The sequence below is a fragment of the Mustela lutreola genome, chromosome 8, assembly GCF_030435805.1.
Source record: "Mustela lutreola isolate mMusLut2 chromosome 8, mMusLut2.pri, whole genome shotgun sequence".
NCBI lineage: Eukaryota > Metazoa > Chordata > Mammalia > Carnivora > Mustelidae > Mustela > Mustela lutreola.
The window spans coordinates 131,456,434-131,474,329 of record NC_081297.1 but is presented as its reverse complement, the minus strand read 5'-3'; the positions used below and the strand labels follow the sequence as shown (position 1 = coordinate 131,474,329).

Genomic DNA, 17,896 nt, shown 5'->3' with positions numbered 1-17,896 from the left:
GAATTCTTTGCTTTTTCTTTCTCAAACACATTAATAATATAATTGACTTATGTTAGAATACAACCTGAGCTGTGCTTTCTGTGCCTCTCAAGTGCTAGATTTCATTAGTTAGAAGTGAATTACTTTTTAGTCTAATGTAAGAATATTCTAATATTTTTTCATTCTCATTCTAAATAAATGTTGCTGACCACCTATTTCCAAACCCTGGCTTCTGCTTTCCTCTTAGAATGTTCAATAATTCCCAAAAGCTCTGAAAGGTGGACTAAAGATTATTTATCCTATCTTCCACTGTGACCCAACAGAAACTTGCCACTCTCCGAAGACTTTTCCAACGTACATTCAAATAAACAGATATATTCTTTTATTCATCCAACAAATAAAAATATGTTTCATGTGACAAATATTGTGCTAGGAACTGAGGATACAAAATCAGCTTGGTCTCTGCTCTTGTGCAGCTCACAGGCTGACAGAGTAGACAGACATCAATCAATTAAAGAAATAAGTTTATAATTAGAACACTGGGAAAAGGGCTACAAAAGGAGAGGAACACAATTCCCCAAGTGTATCAACCAAGACCATGGGACCACCCTACATGGGGAAGACTTCTATGAGGAGGTGACTATTAACTAGGTAGACGGGGACAGGATCAAGTGTTTCCAGCAGAGGAATCATAAGTATAAAAGACTCTGTGGCAGAAGGGCAGAAGGGACCAGGTGAAATAAGGGCAGTGTGCCCAGTGCACCGATAACAAGAGATGGGCTGATGAGGCAGGCGGAGGCTGGGCCTTGGTGAATCTTATAAACCACGCTAAATGCATTGATCCTTGTCTTGAGAGAATGGAAAAATCATAAGAGAGTTTTAACATTCAAAGGACATAATCAGATTTAATTCAAAAAAATTATTAAATTTTTTAAATTATATTCTGTTAGTCACCATATAGTACATCATTAGTTTTTTTTGTGTGTGTGTGACAACAGAAAATGAAGTTTATATTTTAACCTTGCACATCAAAAATCTAAACCAGCATCTAGCTCCTGTTCTGTTGAGATAATTAGTTTTTGATGTAGTGATCCTAATTCATGGTTTGCATATAACACTCAGTGCTCCATGCAATACACACCCTCCTTAACACCCGTCACTGGGCTAACCCATCCACCCACTTCCTCCCCTCTAAAATGCAGTTTGTTTCTCAGGGTCCATAGTCTCTCATGGTTTGTCTCCACCTCTGATTTCCCCTCCTTCATTTTTCCCTTCCTTCTCCAAATGTCTTCCATGCTATTCCTTATGTTCCACAAATAAGTGAAACCATATGATAATTGACTTTCTCTGCTTGACTTACTTCACTTAGCATAATCTCCTACAGTCCATCCATGTTTTTGCAAAAGCTGGGTATTCATCCTTTCTGATGGCTGTGTAATATCTCATTGTATATAAGGATCACATATTTTTTATCCATTCATATGTTGAAAGGCATCTCAGCTCTTTCCACAGGTTGAATATTGTGGACATTGCTGCTATGAACATTAGGGTGCATATGGCCCTTCTTTTCACTACATCTGTATCTTTGGGGTAAATTCCCAGTAGCGCAATTGGTGGATCAGAGTAGTTCTAATTTTAATTTTCTGAGGAACCTCCAAACTGTTTTCCAAAGTGGCTGTACCAACTTGCCCTCCCACCAACAGTGTATGAGTATTCTCCTTTCTCTGCAGCCTCTCCAACATTTATGTTTCTTGCCTTGTCAATTTCATCATTCTAATTGGTGTAAGGTGATATCTCAATATGGTTTTGATTTGAATTTCACTGATACTAAAAAGATCACTCTATTTGGAGGGTAGAGAATGGATTGGAAGGGACCAGAGTAGAAAAAGGGAGACCAATTATGGGACAACAGCCATCATCCAGGTTATTAGGTGAAGGAGGCTGTATGGTTGAGGAGGTTCTGGGGTGTGGCCTGAATTAAAAGACATGGAGGAAGCAAAATCTATAGGACGAGAGCTATTTAAGAGTTGATATTTCCTAGATACTCCACTGCATTGTTCTATTGGAAAATTGCTTATGTTTTTCATCTTCCTTCCTTTGGCCTATACAAATCTTACTCTCTTCCAGGCTCAGCTCTACAGAACCTTCCACAGAAGTGCCAACCCATATCTATCCTTTCCATTTTTCCAAATTTTTATAAAACTAATCACCTTCATCACACATTTTATCTAATTGTACATAGCCTTGTATGGCTTTCTAGTTGTTTCAAGTATGCAGAGCCTGTTTTACTGAAGGAAACTGAGTTTCTCAGATATGTGGCTCCATTTGTCTTTGTCAAGATTATTTAGCATCATACTAAAAACACAATGGGTAGTTAATTAATGTTCATTAATTAATATTCATAAAGTCTTAATCTAAACACTGTCAAGGAGGGTGGATATTTTGCCTGCAGTAATCTTCTATAATTTTTGATCAGTATAATCCTGTAATATTGGGACTGAGGCTGGGAAGTGCACTTACTTTTATTTATTTTTTTTCTTCCTCCACTGTTTTAGCATGCATTGAGACTGGTCAAAAGAAAAAAATCTCATCTCACGAAATATTTTCCACTCACCCAGATTATCTGGATTATTTGTTACTAATACAAAGGGAAGTACACAATTCATCAATGGCTCTGGGTCAGTAGGAATAAATACTTAGTAACTAGGACTCTGGCAGGAAGAATGACTACCCAGGGAGATAAAATGTAAAGTGAGTTGTTGTATTATTTCATTTTCCTCTGGGCTCATTTTTTTAGGGGCACTAGGGAAAGAAAGCCGAATGCATCTAGTCTAGGAAATGAGACATGATTTTCTTTTTTATAAGGAATCCATGAAGTATGGATTGTTGCCACCCAATCTTAAAAACCAGTCTCTAAATAAGCAACGAGATGTTGGAGTATAATGCTGCCATGGCAGAAATTTGGACATAAATAGTTAAAAAAACATACATTTCCACTGTACAATTATCATCAGCTAAAAGCTGATATACAAATTTGACTTGCAGAATTAAAATAATCTTTAAAGGTTATTAGTTGAAAATTATAATAAGTCTGAAATTTATTAGAGTGATAGAACTCCATTTTTCCTACTTACATAGATAGTACCTAATAGTCCATTTTTCACTAATATATGTAAGCACATCACATTTCTGCAATTGTTATAGATAATTTGTCAGTAACAGTCACATGGATGACCTGCTCCATATAAAATCCTGTGGGAGGCCCAACTGATCTCACAGGCCCTTTCCTGAGACCTTTCTGGAAGAAGCACTATCCTCATCAGAGTGAGATCTAATTTACCGAAAATGACCAATGTCCTCTTATGAGTTCCCTTCTTGAGATGAAGCTAGATTTGCGTAAAAGCTCTGTGACTCAGAATTTTTCCTTGTCCCAGCTGACAGCCTATCCTAACCATTCTGTGCAAGTTTTACATTTGCAATTGGTTAAGAACTCACCTTACAAGATCCAAAGGCTGGTATTTATACCACACACCCCAGGAGGCCCAGCACTCATAGAGCAGATGTCTATGGTTTTCCGCTCCATGGGTTCTAATGGAGTTTTTACTTCTGTAACTTCCCTGGGATAAAAAAACAAAAAAAACAAAACAAAAAAAAAAAACCACTTTCGTGAGGTAATATCCAAAAAAGCCATAAGGAAAAGCTGATAGTAACACTAGTCTTTTATGGAAGGAGTAGTGGTAGGGGTGATATAAGAAAGAAATGGATCCATACTATTAAAAGGAAAACAGTTATTGTGGACATAATCTTGTTGATGGTGGTATGTAGTAAAAAGTACATGCTTGCTAGGAATCAGGCAGGTTTGAGCTGAGTTCAAATTTAGTTCCACTACTTTTAGGTAGGAGACCTTAAGCTCTCTGAGTCTTAGATTTCTAGTTCATTATGGAACTAATCATTTCTGCCTCATTAGGTTTCTTTCATGGTTTGAGTGAATAAAGTGTCTTGCCTAGAGGCCATGCCCAAAACTTAGCTCTCTTTTCCATTTGTCTCAAGACAGGGCAGTTGGTAAACAGTCACAGCTGTATCTCTACATTATCCATACAAAACCCCTAAAATATAAAAAGATGGATGTAACCAGGGGCACTTGGGTGGCTCAGTGGGTTAAAGCCTCTGCCTTTGGCTCGGGTCATGATCCCAGGGTCCTGGGATCGAGCCCCGCATCGGGCTCTCTGCTCATCGGAGAGCCTGCTTTCTCCTCTCTCTCTCTGCCTGCCTCTCGCCTACTTGTGATCTCTGTCTGTCAGATAAATAAATAAAATCTTGGGAGGGAGACAAACCATAAGTGACTCTTAATCTCACAAAACAAACTGAGGGTTGCCGGGGGGAGGGGGTTTGGGAGAAGGGGGTGGGATTATGGACATTGGGGAGGGTATGTGATTTGGTGAGTGCTGTGAAGTGTGTAAACCTGGTGATTCACAGACCTGTACCCCTGGGGATAAAAATATATGTTTATAAAAAATAAAAAATTAAAAAAAAAAGAAATGAAAAAAAAAAGAAATAAAACATAAATTTTAAACTGAAAAAAAAAATAAATAAATAAAATCTTAAAAAAAAAAAAAGATGGGTGTAACCTTAAAATTACAACAGTTCAAATCTAATTCAGCCACCTCATGGGACAAATGAGAAGACCAAGGGCCAGACAGGTACAGGTTTTTCTGAGTTCAGTTAGTGGTGATGTTAGCTTCATAAACAGAAAAAGTACTTTCTGGAAGTGGACTACTTATTGACACTAACGTGAGAAGGTCTTGCTTAGTGGAAAGTGAATGAGGCTGAGAGACAAGAAACTCAGGTTCTAGCCTCAGCTCAACAAACAACTCCCACCATAACTAGAGGGGGCAACTTTTCTCTAAAACTCTATTTAAATTTGTAACATGAAACAAGGGCAACAATATCTGCCCTTCTTGCTTTTCTGCTTTTGAAGGTCATTAGGATGTTAAATAATACAATTATGTTAAACTGAGAGTAAAGATTCAGAAGTGATTATGTTACTATTGCTGGTATTACTAATTTGGAAGGTCTCTTCTTATAGAATACAGGGCTTTACTGAGATGTGCAAGCCAAAGAGAAGAGGCCTTGAATTACTCTAAGTGGTTACAGAGCTGCATCTTCTCAGACATCCTCATACCTGCCACCTACTCACCTGCACAGATATTTCTGCACACCTACCATTGCTCAGACCCTGCCCTCACTACGGGCAAGGGCCCAGCTGTGGGGAGGTGATGCAGTTGTCACTGAAACCTTTTTTTGCCAATCCAATGAATAACTACAGGAAGCCACATGATGTTTGTGTGTGTGTATGTGGGGGTGAGAATCTGTCTTGAAATTTCAGAATCACCTGTGTGTGTCTTTAGAAAACCTTTGGGTGAAACAAGATTTGCTTTTGTCACATGAAAATGAAAATTTTCACATGACAAATTTCATATGACAAAAAGCAAATGAAAATTTGCTTTCGTCATTCCAAAAATATTTTATGGAAGTCTGTGAATAAGTTGTGAGGCCAAAGCTTTTCGTTTTCTTAATGAACAAGATTTATAAAATTCCCCATTGTCTTTGCATCCTTGTGGTGTTTAAAACAACAGGAACAGCACTGTAAGCCAAATAAAAGGTATGTTTTGGAAAGACTTGCCATTTCCAAATTGTTGGAACTGTTCTGCAAAGTTTACTGGCAAACTGTTAACATTGCTTCCAGGAGAAGACTTCTGGAAATAACTCCTAGGAGGTCCAGCCTCACTAGTTTGTGAGGCCCTACAGGGAATGGGCAAGGATAATTATCTCTGTGCTCTCTTTGTCACACAATGACTGGTACAAAGTAGGGGTTCAACACCATGAAGATGACAACAAACTCTCACCAATGGCAAGGATTATATCCCCAAAAACCTATGTGTACAAGAGAATTCTGGGTTAAATAACCCAAGATTAAAGGGGGAAAGTAAGGTTACGGATAACCAGAGTTATATTTCTAAAGTCCTTATATATGACAAAACCCATGTAGCAAATAAAGAGAATATCAAAATTTATATGTCTTAAACGAGAAATAATAGATACAATATTATTCATTTCCATTCACCACCCTTTGATTACCAGAGGCTTTTCAAGATGACTCCCTCCTACTCTCTAAGGAATAGCTATAAACTTCTTTGTTACAGAGACTATGTTTCAGGAACATTTTCCCCACAGGTCTGGTGCCTCATGCAAATTTTCAATGCTTCTTTATTTTACGACTTGGAGTCCCTCATTGATTCCTCTGAATTTATGCTGAGTGACTCTTGATTCAAGTACTCTTACAATTACATAAAAAATATATATTGAAATAAACTTATGCTGGGGGAGAGATATCACAATTCAAGTAGGCCCTCCCTAATTACCCATTGAAAAAATTCAATTCATTCTGAACAAATGTCATATCAACAAACTCAATTAATGACTATTCCCAGAAGCTGATTTAATAACAAGAAATTGACGGAGGAAACGCAGGACAATACCTCATGCAGAGGAAATGCAGCTTCATAGGAGCCATTGGTAAGCAAACGATTCAGACCTAGAGCAACAAAAAAAATTCACTTTGAATTAATACTGAGTTTGAGTTCTCACAACATTCATGACTAATATAAGAGTGATACTTTTGGAGAAAACAATCTAAGCTTTCAAATGTGATTCAAACCGAGCTGGGGACTCCAACAGTTTAGAAAGTTTTTCTATCTGCTAGGAAATCGGAATCAAGGGCTGGGAAACTGGATTTTCAAATAGAAACAAAACAGTGAAGCATACTCAGTACAGTGTCTGGCACAAAGATGGGAATATACTGAGAAAGTGGATGAATTTATCATACCCCCCCAAAAAAGGTTTTCTACCAGTTCTTTTTATATTTTTATTCAGAAGTTTAATGTGGATAAATCTAGCCCTTCCGCAGTGGACTAGCAGTGTGATTTTGAAAAAGTCTTCTTGTCCTCAGGCCTCAATTTTCTCATGCATAAAAGGGGGGAGGGGTGCTGGGATTATGACTTTTTTTTTTTTTTTTTTTTTAGAGAGAGAGAGCACAAGCACACAAGGGAAGGGAGGGGCAGAGGGAGACAGAGAGAGAGAGAGACTCTCATGCACGCTGCAAGCTGGACATGGAGCCTGATGCAGGGATCGACCTCACGACCTTGACCTTGACTTGAAATTTTAAAAGATCATGACCTGAGCTGAAATCCAGAGTTGGACACTTAACTGACTGAGCCACCAAGGTGCCCTGGATATGTGGATTTTTTTTAAATAGCTTTATTGAGGCATAACTGACATACCATAAATGGCACAGATTTAAAACACACAATTTGAGATTTGACTTATATATGCATACCTGAAACCATCAGCATAGTCAAGATAGTAAGCGTATCCATACCCCAAAGTTTTTTCATGCCACTTCATAACTGCACTCCTCCCTAGGCCATCTCTGAGGTAAACACTGATCTTTTTTCTGTCATTATCAGTTTGCATTTTCTAGAGTTTTATATAAATGGAATTATACAACATTACTCCTTTTTATCCAAATTCGTTCACTTAAGATAATTATTTTGAGATTCCTCCATGTAGTAACTCTTTTTTTTTTTTTTTTTTTTACTGCTGAGTATACCATCATATGGATCTCTAACTGTTTATGTATTCCTCTTGATATTTGTTTCCAGTCCTGAAACATTACAAATAATGTTACTGTGAGCATTTATGTAAAAGTCCTTGTATAGATATCTGGTTTTAGCTCTCTGAGGAAAATACTGAGAAATGGAATAACTAGATCATATGGTGGGTATATATTTAACATTACTTGCTATCTGTATATATTCTCTTCTGAAATATCTGTTAAAATCTTATGTCCATTAATTGTTTTATTTAGTTATGGCTATTTTTTATATATTCTAGATGTCTTTCATTAGACATATGCTTTGAATTTTTTTTTCTCATAGTATGTGGACTCTCTTCATTCTTTCAAAAATATATTTCAAAAATCAAAAGCTTTAATTTTGATGAAGTCCAGTTTATCCAATTTTTTCTTTTATGAATTGTTTTCAATAAATTCCAAACTAACCTAAGGCCATGAAAATTTTCTTTGGGGGTTTTTATAATTTTAGGTTTTATACTTATTTTTTGAATTCTTAAAAGATACTATTTATTTATTTATTTATTTATTTGAGAGAGACAGCACAATTGGGGGAAAGGGACAGAGGAGAAGCTGGTTCTCTGCTGAGCAGAGAGCCCAATGCAGAGAGCCCAATGTGAGGCTCGATCCCAGAACCCTAGGATTATGACCTGAGCCAAAGGGAGATGCTTAACTGACTGAACCAACCAGGGGCCCCTAGGTTTTATATTTGGATCTATGATCTATTTAAGTCAACTTTTATATATGGGTTCATTTTTTTTTTTTTTTTTTTGCATATGGGTACGAAATGTTCCAGCACCATTTTTTGAAAAGAGAATCCTCTGTCTACTGACTCTTTAAGCATTTGTCAAAATCAATTGTCCACAGGTGTGAGGATTGACTTATAGATTCTCTATTCTGTTCCACAGATCTATTTGTCTATATTTACCTCAACACCGCACTCTTTTGATTACTTTGGATCTATAATAATTCTTGAAATCAAGTAATGTTAGCCCTCCATTTGTGCTTTTTGTCTTTTCAGAATTATTTTGGCTATTCTAGGTTATAAATTTTTTAATCAGCTTGTCAATTACCATAGACACATACACATGCACAACCTTGGGAGTCTGAGATTGCAAATTTAATCTATAGATTAAATTGGGTAGAATTGACAATATTGAGTCTTTTGATCTATGAACAGATTGTATCAAGATATATTTATTAAAATCTTAAATACCTCTCACAAATGTTCTGCAGTTTTCAGTGTATACACCTTACATACCTTTTTAAAAGATTTAAAAGATCTTTTAAAAATTTTAAAAGATTTTATTTGGGAGAAAGAGATGGGGAGAGGCAGAAGGAGAGGGAGAGAGAGTCTCAAACAGACTGCAGTGAACACAGTCACAAATATAGGGCTCAGCTTCAGGACCTTGAGGACCTTGATCCAAGCTGTAACCAAGAGTCAGATGCTCAAGGCACCTAGGTGGCTCAGTGGGTTAAAGTCTCTGCTTTCAGCTCAGGTCATGCTCGGGGTCCTGGGATCGAGCCCGGCATGGAGCTCTTTGCTCGGCAGGGAGCCTGCTTCCCCCTTGCCCTGCCTACTTGTGATCTCTGTCTGTCAAATAAATAAATAAAATCTTTAAAACAACAACAACAACAACAAAAAGGGTCAGATGCTCAACAAACTGTGCTGTCCAGACACCCCTTACATATCTCTTGTCAGATAAGTATTCCATTTTTTGGATATTATTATAAATGGTATGGTCTTTAAAATTTTAATTCCTTAGTGTTAGTTGCTAGTTTATAGAACTACAATTGAGTTTTGTATTTGTTTTGTTTCTTGCAACATAGCTTTACTCATTCTACTAGTGTTTTTGTATATCCTGTTGGAGCTTCTATACAGATGATCATGTCATCTGAGACTAAATACAGTTTTACTTCTTTTTTCGGTTTGGATGCTTATTATTTTTCCTGTCTTACTGCATTTTGGATAGTGAAATGATGAATATAATAGAAGAAATACTTGTTCTGTTCCTTATCTTCAGGGGAGGCTTTGGTTTTTACCATCAAGTACAATGTTAACTCTAAGTATTTTATAGATGTACTTTACTAAGGTTGAGGAAGTTCCTTTCTTTTCATAGTCTGCTGAGTTTTTATCACAAACAAATGCAGAATTTTGCCAAATGTTTTTTCTGTATCTGTGGAGATGACCATATTATTTTCCTTTTTCACTTTGCCAAAGTTGTGTTACGTTGATTAATTTTCAAACACTAAGCCAACCTTGCAGACCTAGATAAGCCCTACGTGATCATGATGGATTATCCTTTTTACATATTGTTGTGTTTTATTGACTGAATTTTGTTTACAATGTTAGCCTCCATATTCATTGAAGTATATTGATTTGCAGTTTTGTAGTACAGTCTTTCCCTGGTTTAGGTACCTGAGTAAAACGGCTCTCATATTCTCCACACTTCAATTTTGTGAAAGAGTTTTGTAAAACTGGTATTATTTCTTTCTTGAATGTCTGATGGAATTTACCAGTAAGATAATCTGGGCCTGCAGGGGTATTTCTGTGAGAAGATTTTCAAGTACAAATTCAATTCCTTTAATCCATATGGATCTAATTAGGTTCTTTCTTCTTATTTTTCATGCTTATATATATAAGCTTATTTTTTTAAGTTTTTATTTAACCCCCAGTTAACATACAGGGCTATATTTTAGGTATATAATGTAATGATTCAACACTTCCATATACCACCCAGTGCTCATTATAGTGCACTCCACTCTCTTCTTTCTGATAAGCCTGGTTGGAAATTTGTATTTGTTTTCTGTCGCTGTAATAAATCACGAGAAATGCAGTAGCTAAAAACAATAGCCATTTATTATCTCACAGTTTCTTTTGTTCAGAAGTCTGGGCATGTTTTACCTACGTTTTCTGTTTTGGGTCTCACAAAACCAAAGCAAAGGTTTGGCCTAGACTGCATTCTTACCTGGGGATTCAACTAGGAAAGGATCCACTGATTATTGATAGAATTAATTTCCTTGCAGTTGCTATATTCACAATTTGCTTCTTCAAAACCAGCAACAGAGAGAAGGAGTCCCTGTTGCCGCAAGTTTCTGAGCTGGGGACAGGCCTACACACTCTTAAAGGGCTTACCTGATTAGGTCGGGACCATCCAGGATGATCTTCCCTTTGATTAAGTTGATGTCAAACTGGTTAAGAACTCTTTCACATCTGGAAGATCTGAACTTTTCCATATAGTGTAACATAATCCACAGGAGTGACACCATTAGCTTTGCAATGTTCTGTTGGCTAAATGTAAGCTACAGTTTCTACCTACACTTAAGGGAAAGGAATTACACTGGGCATGACTCACTGGTAAGTCACCTTGGGTATGGTCACAAGTTTATAATTTTTTTCAAAGGAACAGCTTTTGGTCCCATTTATTTTCTGTATTATTTTTCTGTTTTCTACTTCATTGATTTCTTCTCTTTTATTATTCCTTTTCATCTACCTACTTTAATTTCTTTTTCTTGTTTAGGTGGAAGTGGTGGTAATTAATTTGGATATTTCTTTTCATATATAGGCACATAGCACTATAAATTAGTCCCTAAATACTGCAAATTTTGATATTTAATTTTCATTTTCATTGAGAACAACATGCTGATTTTTCTTTTGACTTCTTCTTTCACTGATGAGTTATTTAAAAGCTATTAGTTTTAAATATCTGTAATATTCCTAGAGATCACCTTCATATTAACATTGAATTTAATTCTTCTGTGGTCAAAAATACTCTGTACGATTTGAATCCCTTTAGATCTACTAAGTCTTATTTTATGTCCCCAAGTATGGCCTATCTTGGTTATGTTCTATATGCATTTAAAAAAAAAAAAAAAAGGTATTCTGCTGTTTTGGGAAGTGATCTAAAAGATCAGTTATGTTCACTGATAATATTGTTCAGGTTTTCTAACCCCTACAGATTTTCTATTTAATCTATTAATTACTGACAAAGAAGTATTTAAATATCCAACTATAATTGTGGAGTTGTCTATTTCTCTTTGCAGTTCTGTCAGGTTTTGCTTCATGTAGTTTGAAACTCCAGGCTTGTGGGATTGTTCTATCCTCCTGATAAATTCCCTGAATTTACTTTTATCCCTGATAATATTCTTTGTTCTGAAATCTATTATGTCTGATATCAATATAGCTACTTCAGCTTTATTTTGATTAAGCATGTTATAACTTCTTTGAACCTTTTACTTTTAATCCATTTGCATCTTTAAAGTTTCTTGTAGGCAGCAAAGAATTTAGGCATCGATTTTTTACTCCATGTATTAACTTCTCAATTTTGGATTAGGATCTTTAGAACATTTATGTTTAATGCTCTGTGAACTATAAGGTGTTCCTATTTCACTGGAAATCCTTTGGGGGCTGTTCTTTCACTGCCTTTGGGTAGTTTCCTAATACATAGGCAATAATTAGTACTCTGCTAAATACTTAAAGGGGTCTGATGATCTTCAGGGTTCTCTCTTGGCAAAACTTTCTACTTTTCATTGCTTTGTTCTGTGAACTCAAACTGGATTGGTTTCTTTGGACTCTTAGCAACAACTTCTCAATTCAAGGAATCTACTGGGTTCTGCCTGGGTTCTTCCTCCTTGGGCTGCCATCTAGAAACTATGTCAAAGTAGTTAAGCTGATGTAATCATAGCACTCGCCTCATTTGTTTTCTGTCTCCCAGGGATCTCTATTCTTGACTGCCCAACATTCGGTGTCTTGAAAAGCATAGTCTCCTGCAGTTTTTTTTTTTTTCTTTCTTTCTTTCTGTTTTTTCTTTGATTATCTCAGGTGGGAGAGTAAATCTTGTGCCTATTTCTCTGTCTTGGCCAAAAGTGGAAATCGAATGTGTTGGTCTTTAAAGTGTCTTTCAAATCAAGAATTATGCTGCTTCCTAAAATGTACCTCAAAGACAATGACTAGCAGGATGTCTCTCAAGTGCCTAATAGAGGAATGCTCCCTATGCTTTAGACCCTGATTAGAGTCCAGAGGCTTAACCTCACTGGGAAATGGACCATGCATTGATTTACTTTTTATTGATGCAGGGTCAATCATTGTTTAGGTATTTTTAATCACAGTAATACAGTAATGTGTATTAAGATGATTGATATTAATAATAAATGTCTAAGAAAAACATTGGAAATGCAAATACTTATACAGCTTTTGTATTCTGTCTAGCATGCAGAAGGCCCTTGATAAATACCATTGTAATGAATGAATAAATGATTATGTGGCAAGGTCTCATAGCCTGGAGTTTCTATTGAGAAATATACATAACTTGTCAATAAACTTTAAAACATCTCAGATATTAGAAAGAAACAGAATTCACAGGAACCTAATAAGAGACTCTGATGGTGACCCCAGTAAGTTTATCATAATTTATGAAAGTCCTGCAAAGTGAGAAAGTAAATATTTGAAGTCTACCACTTCACGAAACTTCCCCCTTGAGTACCAATTTTGAAAATACTAGTCAATCTAAAAATTTATTTTATGCACTTATATTATTAAATAAATCTACATTGATCTATTAATTGCTCTATTTTGGAAGTGGATTTCAACAGGTCTGATTTTCACATTTGTAATGGATTCAGAGTGAATCCAGAAAACTTACATAGTGGTAGTATATACTCCAGCAAAATGTCCTTACAAGTCACATTTACAAATCAGTATTTCGGTGTTCTCTCTAAAAAATGTTGGTTTTGTGGAAGATGTCACTTTCAGAAAGAGTTTCAGGTAGGAAATAACATTAGATAAATACTATTCTATCAACAAATTAAATTTTCTTCTAAAATTTTATTTCTTTTATTTATGAAACCAAAGATGACTATGAAACATCAGGTAAACCAAGCATTTGTGGTTTTTACTCCATATTTTTTTAGTGTAATGCCTTACCCTAAGTTAGTAATTTACTCTGTAATTGGCCATTTCTAATTAGATACTACTCCAGATCATCATTACCAATTTTCAAAGCACTGAAGTGATGAATAGATAACAAAGATACATTCTCTCTCTCTCTCTCTATGATGACTAGGCAACTTATTTACAATGAAGGAGCTTATTGTCCAACTAGTGATTTTTAGCTGCAGATTCTCAACACACTAGTGTGTTATAATAAATTGTGAGGTGTGCTACAAACTATAGCATCAATATTAGTGAAGGCACTTTTTCTTTTTCCACCCACCCCAAAATGGTAATGCTTTGTGATGTGGTTAGTCTCTGGAAAACCCCTGTTCAACTAAGAAACTCCATCCCTACATAATCAAAGTCCTGCAATAATACTCCTGTTTAAATTCTTTTATTTTTAAATTTTTTTATTTCTTTTCAGCATAACAGTATTCATTGTTTTTGCACCACACCAAGTGCTCCATGCAATCCGTGCCCTCTCCAATACCCACCACCTGGTTCCCCCAACCTCCCACCCCCACCCCTTCAAAACCTTCAGATTGTTTTTCAGAGTCCATAGTCTCTCATGGTTCATCTCCCCTTTCAATTTCCCTCAACTCCCTTCTCTCCATCTCCCCTTGTCTTCCATGCTATTTGTTATGCTCCACAAATAAGTGAAACCATATGATAATTGACTCTCTGCTTGACTTATTTCACTCAGCATAATCTCTTCCAGTCCCATCCATGTTGATACAAAAGTTGGGTATTCATCCTTTCTGATGGAGGCATAATACTCCATAGTGTATATGGACCACATCTTCCTTATCCATTCATCTGTTGAAGGCCATCTTGGTTCTTTCCATAGTTTGGTGACCGTGGCCATTGCCTCTATAAACATTGGGGTATGGATAGCCCTTCTTTTCACTACATCTCTATCTCTGGGGTAAATACCCAGGAGTGCAATGGCAGGATCATTAGGAAGCTCTATTTTTAATTTCTTGAGGAATCTCCACACTGTTTTTCAAAGTGGCTGCACCAACTTGCATTCCCACCAACAGTGTAAGAGGGTTCCCCTTTCTCCACATCCTCTCCAACACATGTTGTTTCCTGTATTGCTAATTTTGGCCATTCTAACTAGTGTAAGGTGGTACCTCAATGTGGTTTTAATTTGAATCTCCCTGATGGCTAGTGATGATGAACATTTTTTCATGTGTCTGACAGCCATTTGTATGTCTTCATTGGAGAAGTGTCTGTTCATATCTTCTGCCCATTTTTTGATATGATTGTCTGTTTTGTGTGTGTTGAGTTTGAGGAGTTCTTTATAGATCATGGATATCAACCTTTTGTCTGTACTGTCATTTGCAAATATCTTCTCCCATTCCGTGCATTGTCTCTTTATTTTGTTGACTGTTTCCTTTGCTGTGCAGAAGCTTTTGATTTTGATGAAGTCCCAAAAGTTCATTTTCACTTTTGTTTTTTAATAAACGTGCATTTTATAAAATAATTGAGAATAGCTACTGCCATAATCATTTCACTTCCACTCATTTTTTTTTAGCATTTTCATGATATAATATTAACTGGAAAAGGTATGTTGAAATTTTGTGTAGTATACTCTAAGTCTGTTAAAATTACATGGGCAAATGGGGGATAAATGTGAAAAAAGTAATTAAAGTAATATTAAATTATTTAATACATCAAAGCTTAACAGTAGTTCTCTTTAAGGATAGAATTTTCATAATGACATGAAAAATAAAGAATTCAAGATAATAGTTATTTATGATTATCTATCAAATAAACTCTAAAAGTAATTGCCATAGGGATTCACTGGAAGAGGGCAGAATTCCTTCAAGCTGGAATGGTCATGGAGGATTTTATGGAGAGGATGGGTCTCAAAGATGGGTGACTGATGCAGAGAATATGAAGATACATCAATCTACAACTCCGTTGATATTAAGAAGGATCTAAATCAGGTCTCATTTTACCATACCACCTACATAAACTCTCACTGAACATATTATTTCAGGTGTATCCATATTTGGACTAGATAGCTATCATTTTCTCTCTATTATATTTTAATTTTATGCAGCTTGGGATCAAAGTAGTTTTAGCAGCTTCACATATGAGTGACTCACACTGAGCTTGCATTCAACTAAGCCTCTCAAGTCTGCTCCTCTCCTGATGTTGTTGAGCAACATTTCTCCCACACTGTACCAGGGTAGTTGTTTTGCCGAATTCGAGTGTAGGACTTTACATTTACAAACTATTAAATGTCATCTTGTTGAATTTGGCTCAGATTTCCAGATCACTGAGATCTTTTATGCTCCTGACTCCAGTGACAAACATATTTAATGCATTCTTTCAAAGTCCACCCCACCTGAAAGCTTGATGGGCAGGCTGTTTAGGCCAAGTACCAGTTATCAATATATTTGTCCCTTTGATCCAAGTACACTTTCATTGTCTTCTTTGCAAGAATGGAGCTAGACCTTGCAAATATTTATCCTTTACCAGTTTGTACAATGTTAAGATTTGTCAGCAGAAGGCACTGGAAAGACCCTTCAGGAAAAGTATGTCTTCCTGGTACCAATATGTTCCCCTCAGCATGCTTCTACAACACATGGCTTCTATGGAATCAATTTCCTACAGGGCATGGTGGTCAGTAGCACATGGGACCTTTCCAAGGGCAGATGTCTCCTTGAACAGCTTCACAGAGCAATGTTGTTGGTGCAACTCCTTCCAATGAATGGGTTCCCTGGAATCTACGGCCCTCTAGTCAGTTCCCCTCACTACCCTCAGAAAACTTGGCTATGCCAACTACTAAACCACAGCTATACTATTTCCAACAGAATATAGGTCTCAGCTTTGTGAGGAGAGTCTTGCTAGAAGTGGTAGCTTCCCCTAATATCTGCTATTTCTTTATTCCCTAGAGTTCTCCTTAACCTCTACTAGCCAATTCCTGATTACTCCAATCCTCTCCCATAGTTTTTATATTACTATAAATAATATTTAATAATATATTTATATTAAACTCTCTCTGTAAAAATTATGAATGCTTTTTGTCTCCTGACTAGGTCATTATTAAAACTATTGATAAAAGTCTCATTTGGACAGAGATAAGGACAAAGCCACCTGAATTCTCATGATATATGATAATTTGTTTAATAACAGTGATAATTGGGAGGAGGAGCAAGATGGTGGAGGAGTAGGGGACCTAAATATCATCAGGTCTCCTGATGATATCCAGGAGTTCAGCTAGATAGTTACCAAACCATTCCAAACACTTACAAACTCAAAAGAAGATAGAAAAGAAGAAGAGCAGCAATTCTAGGAACAGAACATAGACCGCTTTCCAGAAGGTAGAACATGCACAGAAGTGAATCTGAAGCAATGGGAAGATAGACCATGATGGGAGGGGCTATCTCCCATCAAGTGAGAGAGCAGCAGAGCACAAAAATCAGAACCTTTAGAAGTTTACTCTACTGAGGGATGTCACTCCAAAGGCTAAGTGGAGGTTAGAGCCCTTGCAGGGAACCACACTGTGGTCCCAGTGTGGTCTCAGGACCTGAGGGGTCACAGAAAGACCAGGGGTGCCTGAGTGTGGCAGAGCTCCCAGGTACTAGAGTGGGGAAGCCAGTTACAGAGACAGAGCTGAGATGGAAGCTCGCAGCTCGGGATTACCTTAAAACATGATCCCAGGCACAGGTGGCCCACTGCTCTTTGAGCAGGGACCCCACAAGTGGCAGATCCAGAGAGACCCTGTCCTTCCTCCTCCAGAAGGAGAAGCGCAGAAGTGAGCTACAGGAATCTGTTAGGTTTGGAGACTCCAAAGAGGTCCATGCACCATAGATAGAAATGCTTGGTCACAGACTGGGTGAGCTCAGAGACAGCCAGAGACCAGGGAGATGGGAAGGATTGACTGCTTTTCTCTGAGGGTGTGCTAAGGATTGGGGCCCTGAGTCAGCTCCTACAGGGCCAGAGATTGGGGGGCTACGATTTTCATTCCCATCCTCCAAAGCTGTACAGAAAGCATTCAGGGAACAAAAGCTACTGAGAGCAAACCTGAGCGGATTGCTTAGCCTGGCCCCTGGAAAGGGTGGTGCAATTCCACCTCAGACAAAGACATTTGAGAATCACTGCAACAGGCTCCTCCCCCAAAAGATCATCAAAAACACCCAGCCAAGACCAAGTTCATCAATCAATGTGAACTGCTGAACTCCAGAGCTAGGGGAAAGCAACACCTAGAATTCATGGCTTTTTCCCCATGATCCTTTAGTCTTTCAAAGTTAAATTTTTTAAATTTTATTTTTCTCCTATTC

The 17,896-nt window shown here is 37.0% G+C and overlaps 1 protein-coding gene across 6 annotated transcripts in view; it reads right to left on the bottom strand.

Moving 5' to 3' along the window:
* The window catches only part of ANO4 (anoctamin 4), a 469,407-nt gene that overhangs the window by 89,930 nt on the left and 361,581 nt on the right, over positions 1-17,896 (bottom strand). For all 6 annotated transcript variants that reach the window (XM_059186643.1, XM_059186644.1, XM_059186645.1 and 3 more), the window contains 2 exons: positions 6,519-6,574; positions 3,475-3,596 (listed from right to left, as the gene is read on the bottom strand). In XM_059186643.1, coding sequence (XP_059042626.1) covers positions 3,475-3,596; positions 6,519-6,574 — 178 coding nt within the window. The remainder of the gene's footprint in view (positions 1-3,474; positions 3,597-6,518; positions 6,575-17,896) is intronic.